We start from the raw sequence: 12,233 nt of genomic DNA on the forward strand, positions 1-12,233 counted from the left end.
GTTTGTTGTTTGCCTTTGGAATTAGTTTAGCACAAATATTTAAACACATTCTCTATGAAAAAGAAATGTCACCTTCTATTTGTTTAACTATTGTGGGGACAAATATGTTTCAATAGACTGGCATTGTAGCACATGTATTCATCTAGGACTCTACTGTCTTCAAATAATGTTTTGTGAAAAAAAAACAGAATTAAACAAACCCCCAACCCCCCCCCCATTTTTAAAAAATGTACTCAGTAAATTCCCACTTGACTTAAAATATCTATTTGATATATGAAAAGTTGAAAAAAAATAAAAGAAAATATTAGTATTATCCATGGGGTGTCCTGTACAGGGCCAAGAGTTGGACTTGATGATCCTTACAGGTCCCTTCCAACTCAGTATATTCTATGATTCTATAAATATGTTTTTACTTTAGAAGCAAATGCAAGAATTACTTATCTGGAAAAGGTTTTCAGCACTCCTGTCAGCTTACTGCCAGGCAGAACTTTGGTAGTTTCAGAAAAAATCATGTCAGGGCTTCATTCAAATCAAATCAAAGTCTTAGCTGTCTTGATTTTTTAATGATTTTATGACAGCCTCCCTGACAGAGTCCCCAGACAACACAAGATGATAAAAGGCTGAAGAGCCAATGTGACATTATAAAAAGATGCGTACAGCCAAAGGCAGTAGTACCAAGCTCAAGTTCTTGGGAGTCCAGGATCCCAAATTGTAATATTGCCTTTGAAGTCATCAGATCTGGGAAAAGCCAGACCCCCATTGTATTCTTTTAAGCTATGACAAGGCATTAAAGTACAACCACTTCAACTTCCCTCCACAGGCAGAAGGACAGGGAGTTTTGGGAGGTAGTGGGGAAATATGAAAGCTGAATTCTCATTATACTAACTACAGGTGATGAATTTAAAGACATCCAGATGCTGTTAAGATTTTAGCAAATTACATGATCAATGCAACTTCATATTTTAACCAAAAATTTCCTGGGAAAAGGATCATCAGGTCACCTGTGAGAGGAATGTACTGAAGTGTATTAAAATTGCACAGAAACTGTACTAAAACAACTATATTGAAATCACATCTTCAGCTAACCCAAGGCATTCTATTAGAAGACTAAGAGCCTGAGGGCATGAGAAAGCAGAAAATTTTCAAATGGTGATGGAGAGAAAAGACTGCCCTGTCACTTCCACTTATGTGGTTTAAATTATTATGCTGGTTCAAAATAACAACATATTTTATCCAAGTCTAGCCACAGAATAGTAATTAAAAGAAAAAGTGATTAAGAAATGTTTTCAGCTTGCTAGGTCTAAAGATACTCTCCTTCAGAAAGGCTATACGAAGGTCTTCTAAAAGATAAATCCAGAGACTAACAAGACTTCTCTTACCCCTGGATTAAAAATTATTATATTCTGGCATATCCAACTAATAACTTCCTTAAAGTTCAAAGGCAGGGCAAAGTTTAGGAGCCTTTGGAAAACAAATTTGGAAAAGTTCACTGAAGAGAAAAGAGGATTTTTCTTCAGCAATGGACTTTGAATCAAGTCCTAACTTGTCAAAATTTACGTTGAAAACATGGACAACTGGTATGAGGAGAAGACTTTTCAAAGAGGCATAATCATAGTGATAAGCTTTTTCCCTTTCCAGAGCACAGCCCTTGGGTGTGCTTGGTACAGCTGCCTCTATCTGCATTCTCTGCCACATTTTTCTGTGCAATAAACTATGTAAGTTGTTTGCAAGGTATTCTTCTGAGAGATATATCAAATTCAGACTCATACACAGGCATCTGAGCAGATTATGGCAGTCTGAGTACTCAAAATGAAGATTTCAACCCTGAAAACAGGGATTCTTTTTGTTTTGGTTATATTCTGTGAAAGATCTGACAATGCTTTCATGCACTCTTCTCCATCACCAAACAGAAAATGACCACATCTATCTCTCCATAAAGGTTTGAATCAATATGGTTTCCTCACATGCAGTGGAAAGATGTGGTCAGAATCACAAGGTTCCCTTGATACAATTTCAAAATCTTGAAGAAATTACCATACAGTCTCATAATCCTTTTAGAATGGTTTGATTAAACAGTTTATCTTGCTTTGCCATCTAGAAGTGTTTTCTTTACATGAATCACTGAGTTTTAGACCCTCTGTACCATTTATTTCATTATCCACAATCTGACAAAACAAATATTGACTCTGACTGTTGTTCTAAACATTAGGGCATGATTGTTTAAAGTTAATCTATTTTCTTTTCCAGAAGGATGACTCTCAACAGTGATGATTCGGTCAGGGCAGTGTAGAATAGGGCCATGTTAAATGACAGGTCATTTCCATAACAAATGGAATGGAAGATATGAAAAGGACACTGTAAATCCACCTGAACTCCAACACCCACCTTAAAGGAAGACAAATTAATTTTAAGTGACTAGACTGAGACTGAATTCCAGAGTTCAGAACAAATAAGAAATAATTCTCCTGAACAATGCAGGCAGTCACCCATCATGAGATACTCAGTTAGAGGTTCAGTTCCCAGTAAGAGTCCATACAAACTGCATTTTTGGATAATTTTGATTAATTATGTACACTGCCAGGGACCTGAGCTCACCCAGGAAACAAAATTAATAGGATACTAACACACTCAAAATATTTTTAAGTAGATGATATGCAAAACTGCAGACTTGCATAGTGAGAGTAGAAAGAATTAGAAAGGCTGAGCCCCTTTGGCATCCCCGTTATCCTTCTCCCTTTCTCATCCCCACTCCTTTCACGATCACAGAGCTGTTCTCACTGGCAATAACACTGCACCAAACCCCTGCTTTGACTGGAGCAGGTCCACATTTCTAGCAGAATGACATTGGTGGCTGTTCAATTCACAGTGTTAGGAAAATGAGGCAGCTCTGCCACTGGAAATCTTAAAGGGACAATCATATGTAAACTCATAAATTCTATCTGTTCAGCATGGCTGAAAATTCCTGCCCTTGGTCTTGCTCCCAGTATCTCCCAGTCATTGCTCCCTCTTGTTTTTGTTGTCCTCTTTGCAGGACTGGAACCAAGCTCCAAGGTAATGAAGAAGGAAGAAGTAAAATAAGGTACTTTGTTTCCTCTGCTCAGGCCCAAAAAGTGCTGCAAGTTCTCACCAGGATCATGCCCTACAGTGCTTCCTGGAAGAGGGATGGGGTCTGGATGATTTGTCTCCCTCAAAATCCACCCTGTGCTCCTTCTCCTTGTCCACGTATAAAATGGAAAACCAAGTCATGACCACTTTGTAAGTGCCTGTTCAGCATAAAAAGATGGACACTGCTGTACTTTTTTAAGATAAGCCTATTTTGCACCAGACAGATTCCTCTCAGGATCTTTCCCTCTTACACAGGGAGAGTTCCTAAAGTTCAGCCTCGTCTTGACTGAGCAGAAACAGCTCCAACAGGAAAGGAAGTGTAGCCAAAGTGTTTCTGTCCTCCCACATGCCCAAGAATTGAATAAACTCAGCACAGGGTGAGGAGGGACAGAGGTTGGGATCTTTGGAAAATCAGTAGCACAGGCTAGGCTGAATGGCACAAGTTTTGAGAATTGGAGGCTTGGGGTAGCATTAAGACAAGCTCTCTGAATTAAAAAAGTTCAGTGTTGGAACTATTTGCCTGGGAAGATTAAATACTAGAAGGTACTAAGAAAAGGCTAGACAAGCATCAGTAACAAATTACTTAGCTCTAGCAGATCTTGTTTAGGAGCAGAAATACAATCCAAATAACTTCTTAAATTCCTTTCCAAGCCAACTTTCTATTATTGTTTTTTGGAACCAAATGGGGCTTAAGCAAGCACATTCCTCTGGAGATTCCAGAGGATTCCGTGGAACAGGATTCCATGGGACTCACTAGCTGCATCTGGCAGCATCACATGCGCAGTATGTCCTGTAAAGGATACCATATTCCACGGTTTTGCTGGAAAGACTCCACACCACACACAATCCCGAATCCTGTGCTAAGGCTTGCTAAGAAACTAGGTATTTTAGAAAGTAGTGACAGTCCCTGGAAATGCTACCTGTGCATTAATGATAACAGCCACATGAAAGTATTAATGTATTATGGCTCTGTACATTCCTTGATGTTGCCAATTCAGAAGTTCACTAACGTATAACAAGACTAATTTTAAGATTTTCACTGGCATTATTAAGCTAACAGGATAATTGTCTCTGTGATGTACATGGTCGTAACATCCTTGCCAATAAAGACAGGTAGTGAGATAGAGAGGTTTCTTGTGGATAGAAGCGCTCCTTTAGAAAAAAAAGAATTTGGATATATCTTTAGAATTTTAAAGGAGATATTTGTGCCACTTTTTCATGTAAAAGTCAAATTGCCCTAAGTATCTGAGCTGAAGATGTAGAGAACGTACTTCTGAGCCCAAGGCTACCCTGAAACAAATTAATTCAAATATCTCCATTTTATAGAATAGCTTTTAGTACTAAGTCATGATGTGACACAAATTTTAATATGTTCTCTTAGTGATAACCTCCTCTTTACATAGCTGCTGCACAGCTTGTGAGTAATGCAGCGCCACCAGAATGTCAGAGCAGGGCATATGATTAGCATTTTCTCATATATTTCTGTACATTTACATACATATGCACAAACTAAACATGAGCTACAAAACTGGGACCTAAGTCTGGAAATACTGGGATCTAACCAAGGTTTTTCTCTTTATATGAATCAACTCCTGCCATCACTTACACTGGTCAGCTGCCCCTGAGGACTCAACTGTGGAGTTTTGGGTTAGATAGCACAGAACGATTCTTCACATAGAGGGTGGTTGGGCACTGGATGGGTTCCCAGGAAAGTGGTCACAGCACCAAGCCTGACAGAGGTCAGGAAGTATTTGGACAATGTTCTCAGGCACTTGGTGTGGGCAGGTCCAGGAGCTGGATGGTCCTTGTGGGTCCCTTCCAACTCAGCATGTTCTGTGACTCCATGATTCTGTGCACTGAAGAGACAATGGAAATTTCTCTCAAGCGTTAGGAAAGCTAGCTAGGAATCAAGCATGTGGATGCTCTTTGATCCTCCCTATGCTCTTGTCTGAGACTTATCTAACTCAGATATAAACACTGGCATCAAGTTCTGGCATGCAAAATAAAAAAAAAAATCAGGACATAAAAGCCATTTTGTTTAATGATTACTCAAAGGGAGACAGATCAAATGGAATAGTTTGGGAGGAATTCTGTCCCAGACTCTGCAATTGTGATATACATCAGATGAGCAAAGGTGTTTAAGTAGGAGAAGAAGAATATATTACACATTGTCTGCAAATGCAAGTTGCAATGAACAAGAAAGACTTTGAAGAGTCTTTGAAGACTTTGAAGAGTAACAGTGTGATGGTGGCTGCAAGAGTGCAACCTCTCCATCTTCTAAGCCTGTAAATGATCTGCTGCTTGCTTGTCTGGTTGAGAGGACCAAAGAAATAAATCCCTTCTTTTCAGGCAGAGAGAAAGACAGAAAGAAGCTGTCTGAATGTTTATGCAGAGTCCCGTAACCTGTATTGTGCTATAGTGAGACCCGCTACAAAGTAAATTGGTGGCAAGCCTGATTTTCAAGGAAAGTTCTATTTTGTCAACACAAACTGAAGAGCTATGTTCATTGCAAGTCACTTATTACTACTACCCATTTTATATGTGATCAACACCACAATGTCTAATTATTTCTTTCTACAAATTCCCATCCAAGTACTTGAATCTGCAATTAATAGAGAGGTGCCATTTCTCTGGGAGAAATGCATTCCCGAAATGAAATCAATTTATAAATAATTAACAATAAAAATAAATATATAATATATAATATATAATATATAATATATAATATATAATATATAATATATAATATATAATATATAATATATAATATATAATATATAATATATAATATATAATATATAATGTATATTATATAATATATAATATATATGGAATATAATATATGATGTGTTATATATTATATATAGTATATTATATATTGTATACATAGATTATTATAATATCATATATCATATCATATATTTCATTTCCAGAAATGAAAACAGCAGAAATTTTAGCCACCTCCTGCAAACTCTTCACAAAGGATTAAATTAGACTTCTGCAGAAAAGCTGGAGGACTGGAAAAGGTATCAGCTATGCACAAACTTCTCATACCATAGAGGTGAGCACTGCAGTGGTAGTAGTACAAAAATTATGATAAATTTCTTTTTCTGAAGATCTATTGTACACAGATCATCAGGAAAAGAATGTAATCTCTTTTGAACTTTCATATTTATATTCTTCCAAGGAGATGACAAATCCACATTATTAATACCATAGGCCCCTACAGCTTCTTTATTATGTGTTTTTGCCTAGCAAGAGCTCATACATAAAAATGGAAAACAGTGTCAACAAACTCCTTCAGAAGCTGTAAGCAGGAACACAAAAACAATACATGCTCAACTTAAGCCTCTTATTATTAAAAAAAGAAATCCCCTAAATATCATTAAAATTGTGTTTTTCTACTTTACATTTGGGTTTTTTTTACTTTTGAGGAAATATTCTGTCATGCTTTCCAGTTTTTCTCCACGAGTTCATGGTATACGTACAAAGGAGGTCAGAGTGGGTAAGGGAAAGGGCAAAGCAATACTTGACCCACCACTAAGTGCTGCCTGGTGCAGTATATACTCATAAAAAAAAATATAAAGCACACTAGAAACATCACTGTCATGTCTGACTTTGGCTATGACCTGCTTACAAAAAAATAAGGTGAGATTCATGCTTAATCACATGCTTTGATAATCCAAAACATTAGAGAGAAAGAGCACAAAAAGTGTCTAAAATGGCAATGCTATGCATAAAGCTAAAACTCATTACTGAGCCTCAAAATAATAATGAATTTTATGACCAAAAGGCAGTTACAGGTGAAGTACAAGACACTGATTCTCTACTAGAAAATCTTTATTAAGCATAAATACTCTCTTATATGCCTTAATTTTAGCCACATATTTTCTCAAATGAAGGATTTGAAAACATAGCTATAATTTTTATATCTTGGGAAAAAAATCTTAAATCAATTCAAAACTGTTTTTTCATCACTATCTATTTTATTGCTTCTTTTATCCCCTAAATAGCAAACCTTAACAACAATATCCTCATTTCATTACCATATAAAAAAGAACAATCCAGTTCTTAACACCATTTTGTTTAGACTAATATATTCCACAAACTAAGTAAGGCAGAATATAATAACTAGGCTGAGAAAATTGTGGTTGAGTGAGTGCAATTGTATATAAATCTTTGCTGAGGTTGGGCAAAGGGAAGAGCAAATATAAATAAAATAGTTTTAGTTAAATTTTCTTAATGGGAACTAATGATTGACTTTTCATTGTTGTGGTTGGATTTTTTTAAAGCTTGTAAGTATTTGAATATAAATTTTATGCATTGACATTTGTGCAATTTACTGGCTGAGAATTTGAACACCGGCATCTGAGGAATTCAGGGACAAGTTCTGACTGGTTCCTGTAAGACTGATACCACCATTGTTTGATGGTAGCATTATCAGTGAAGTAAAAAAGGGCTCCAGAAAGGTAGTTTTTGTCCTCTGCAGAAATGTTTAAAATATATTTAAATGCATTTAAATGCACCAGATGAAAAGTAACACCAAGAATCAACAAGAGATCAGAAGCAAAAATGCAAATAATGTTAGACATGAGTAGCTTTACAGAATGGAAATACACAAAATCAAATAAAGGGTTGTGATACAAGTATCTGCAGAAGGTAAGGGTAATATCCTAAGCTGTTAGATATACTGATAGATACTGTCAACTCATTTTACCAATGTACCCAATTCCAAGCTGAGAGCATCCTATTGAGTCTGGTCTGATGGAAAACAAAATCTAAATTGTTTCTAAATTTCATCTTTTTTTCCCCAAAAAAGGAGCTATGGGGAAAAAAATATGAGGCCTGAACACAATGCATGAGACTTTTGCTGACTTGCTAGAGGTCCTTGGCATGCAGCTCCAGGGAAGACATGGATATTTAAAGTAGTGATAGAAAGCAAATAGAACTATCTTCAGTATAGACTAGAAGAAAAGAATAAAGAATAAAAGAACTACAAACCAGTTCAGCCTCACTTTGATTCCTGGTAAAATGATGGAGCAAATAAATCTGGAAACTGTTTCCAAACATATTCAAAGCAGAAAACTGATGGGATAGCCATCATGGGTATAAGTAGCAGAAATTATGCTTGAGCAACCTGATAGGCTTCTACGACTGAGCAACTTGCTTGATGGATGAGCAGAGAGCAGTGGACATTGTTTATCTTGACTTAAGCCAGGCAGTGTCTTTTAACACAGCCTCTCTCCCATAGCAGTCTCACAGACAAACTAATCAAGTGCAGGCTGGCTAAGTGGGAACACTAAGCTGCCTGGTTAAAGGTTTGTGATCACTGACACAAAGACCACCTGAAAGTCCATCAGTAGTGTTGTCCCCAGGCACTGATACTGAGACCAATGCCATTTAACATCTCCAGTAATGACCTGGACTATGGGACAGAGCACACCCTCTGACAGTATGCAGACACCATGAACTTGGGAGAGGTAGTTGATACACCACATTTTGTGTGACTGTTCAGGTTGTGTGACTTAACAAGCTGGAGAAAATGGCAAACAGGAATCTCAAGAAGCTCAACAAAGGGAGGGAATGGCGAAGCTCTGTACCTAAAGGATGAAAACCTTCAAGCACCAGTGCAGGCTGGGGGCTGGCTCCTGAAAGCAGCTTTTAAGAAAGATTTAAGTTTTGGTGGACACCATGCTGAACATGAGCCAGCAAAGCACCCTTGCAGCAATGAAGGTCAGCAGCATCCTGGGCTGCATTAATATGAGTGCCACCAGCAGATCAAGGGTATGATCTTTCTCCTCTCCTCAGCACTGGACAGGCCAAATGCAAAGTGCTGGGCTCCACAATACAAGAGAAACACGGACATGCTGAAGCAAGAAGAAGGTCAGGAAGGTGATTAATGATTTGGAGCATGTGAGAAATGTGGAGAGGCTGAGAAAGATGGAATAGTTCAACCTGGAAAAGAGGAGGCTCAGGGAAATCTTATCAATTTATAAATACCTGATGGAGGGAAATAAAGAACACAGAGCCAGACACTTCTCAGTGATGCCCTGGGAAGGAGAAGAAGTAATGGGCATAAAATGAAATACAGGAAATTAATTCTGTTTAGACAAAGGACAAAGCTTTTTTTACTCTGAGGGTGGTCAAACATGGGCATGAATTACCCAGGGAGATTGTGGAGTTTCCATCCTTGTAGATGTTCAAAACCTGATTGGACTCAGCCCTGGGAAATGCTCAAGGTGACCCTGCTCCACCAGTTGGACTTGATGAGCTCAGAAAGTTCCTGTACATCTTAACAATTCTGATTCTGATATAAAGTGTGAAAGAAAGTAAGAGAGACATCTCCCCTTCATAAAGGCTCAGGCAGGTAGTGGAGCAACCACAGCCTTTTCTGAAAAGAAGAGTCATGTAATCTTATGTATGACAACATGATCATCCTGGCCTTAATGCAGCGGTAGTTCAGAGATGACACTGCTGGACTGAGTCGTTACATTTAAAATTGTCTGGAACCTGACTGCTTTAAAGTTTCATAGAATTCATATCCCAATTTGTGCTTTGCATATCTTCAGTAGCAAGATTTTTGTAGTGCTACTTTAGTTTTATTTGCTATTAGAATGAGAACAAGTTTCTGCAAAAGACATCCACAAATCTGAGAGGAAATTGTATTCCTCTTAGTGAAAAAGTAATTTACAGTAACCATGTTTTTTATGGAACTATCTACTACAGGACTAGCACTACTTGCCATGGAGACACAAGCACTGGCATGTGATTGGTGATGGTGGTCCCATAAGAATTTGCTTCAGCGATTACTGCATTGAGGAAATGTGACCAGAGTTGTTCAATAGGTTGGCATTCATGCTTTTCCCTGACTACCTTTCTGCATTTCACAGTTTTTGCCTACTATTGTTAGTTAATGTTAAGGACACGAGCCACCCATAAAAATAGCCCACCAATTTCTGTATGACTGCTACACTTGGGTACTTTTTTTGGGTACACTTGGTACTTTGGCTACACCCAAAGTGTGAAGAAAGCTAGTGTGTTTGTTAGCACGACGTTCCCTCAGCGTTCCCCTCATTCCCCTGGTACAGACCCAGAGGCAGAAGAATTCAGACTCAATGCCTAATACTGCCATCTAGCTAATAGCTGCTGCCCACAGCAGGAGGAATTCCATCTTCTGAGAACTGGTTCACTAGGGAGGCAACAGATAGCTTTAAAGATCCTTTCCTAAATTTGCAGTCCTGGGAACTTCAAAATAGTAATAATGGACTAGAGTGCCTCACCACTCTAAATCCAGCTCAGTTCATACAGTGAGAGTTGGGTTGGCTGCCTGAGTTTGTTGAGTTTTCATACAGGGCTTTGAAAACTTGCCACTGCTAATGAGCAGGGCCTGGAGCAGTGTGGACACAGCCTCAGCTGCCATTGTTTTAGAGCTGCATACAGAGTCAGGGTCTTTCTGTGTGCCTGTCCATCCCTCCAGCCTTTGTCCTTCTAGCCTGTTATGTCCTTGTCCTTGACCCATCACCTTGTCCCAGCACCATCAACTGTGGGTATGTAGGGACTGAAAGAAGGACTTGTGGATCCACAAAAAATCTGATGTCCCTTCCCTTCCCCGCGCCTGCCTTCCCAGGAGGCTCTGATCAGACTCCAGAAATTTGGCTCTCACATGGTGAAGTCTTTTTTGTTTAATTTTAGTGAGTGCTAGTCCTAGGCTTTTGTATGGCTCTCACAGCCTTAACTCCGACAACAACCACTGAGACTATGCACCTATCTAGATTCTCAGATAGTCTAGAAAAATTATTTCAAGATGTGAACTACCAATTTGTGGCTGCAAGCTCTCAACAGAAGTAACCTCTGAGAGCAGTGTACGCTTCAGCATCAGCCCACCTGCCACCTCAGAAATGCAAAGCTTCGGTGCCTTCATTTTTTGGGGGGCCATTTGAGATGCCTCTCATTCGCCCACCAACACTTGGCAGAGGATGCCAGCGAGGCTCGGGGTCGGCGGCGAGCACAGCCCCCACTTGCCCTTCCAGCAGGGAGTGCCGCCGTGTGTCCGAGCCGGCCGGCGAGCGGCGGGCGCGCTTCCCACGCCAGCCGGGACGCGGGGAAAAGAGCACGGCAGCAGGCGCGGCCAGGGCCGGCAGGGCCCGAGCGGAGCGGCGCTGTGAGGGCTCCCTGGCCAGAGGCTGCCCTGTCGCTGGCAGCAGGGCAGGCGAACCGAGCCGTGCCGAGCCGTGCGCCGGACTGCGCAGGCAGGCGTGGATCAAAGCATTCCCGGCGCAGCCGGCCCGACCGCCTCCCGGACACTCGCGGGCCGCCGCTCTCGCCGGGCGGGCGGAGATGTTAGCCCGGCCCCAGTCCCGCCTCTGCCTCCGCCGGGAGCCGCTCGGAGCAATTCCCACGACAACCCAGGCTCGACCCCCTTCCCAAACCCCGCCTCTGCTCCCCGCCCCGCCGCTCCCGCCCGGCGGCCGCCGCCGGTCGGAAACAGTCCGTGTGTAAACTCGACGTGTCCGGAAAGGTGCGCGCCTCTCCCCGCCTCGCTCCGTGCCCGGCCGCGGGGCGCGCCCGCCGAGAGCGATGCTGGACCCTTCCTCCAGCGAGGAGGAGTCCGATGAGCTGCTGGAAGAGGAGCGGCGGGACGTGCTGGTGGCGGCGGGCGGCGGCTCGCCGCGCTCGCTGCCGCCGGCGCCCCGGGACTCGCGGGGCAGGGAGGCCGGGGCGGCGCGGGCAGCCAGCCCCAGCCCTTCGGTGCTGAGCGAGGGCCGGGAGGAACAGGAGCGCCTGCAGCGAGAGGAGCGGGAGAAGCGGCTCCGGCTGCAGCTCTACGTGTTCATCGCGAGGTGCATCGCGCACCCCTTCAACGCCAAGCAGCCCACGGACATGGCCCGCCGGCAGCAGAAGGTGAGCCCCCGCCTCCCCGCTCCCCTGCCCCGCCGTGGGCGCTCGTCCCCCGCGGGCCGTCCCGCGCCCTCCGTCCCGCTCGCCGGTGCCGCGCCGCCCTGGCGTTCCGGCCCGCAACAGGTAGAGCGGGGCCGCGGCACGGGCCGGGCACGGCGCGGGGAGCTGCCGGAGCGGCTGCTGCAGGGCTGGGTGTCAGCTCGCCTTGCCCTAAACACACCCTTTATCTA

General features: G+C 42.1%; 1 protein-coding gene across 14 annotated transcripts in view; it reads left to right on the forward strand.

The window, feature by feature from the left end:
• The first annotated feature begins 11,682 nt into the window (after positions 1-11,682).
• CADPS2 (calcium dependent secretion activator 2) overlaps positions 11,683-12,233 on the forward strand; it is a 287,063-nt gene continuing 286,512 nt past the window's right edge. For all 14 annotated transcript variants that reach the window (XM_062491046.1, XM_062491047.1, XM_062491053.1 and 11 more), the window contains exon 1: positions 11,683-12,006. In XM_062491046.1, coding sequence (XP_062347030.1) covers positions 11,683-12,006 — 324 coding nt within the window. The remainder of the gene's footprint in view (positions 12,007-12,233) is intronic.

Source organism: Cinclus cinclus, chromosome 4, assembly GCF_963662255.1.
Source record: "Cinclus cinclus chromosome 4, bCinCin1.1, whole genome shotgun sequence".
Lineage (NCBI taxonomy): Eukaryota > Metazoa > Chordata > Aves > Passeriformes > Cinclidae > Cinclus > Cinclus cinclus.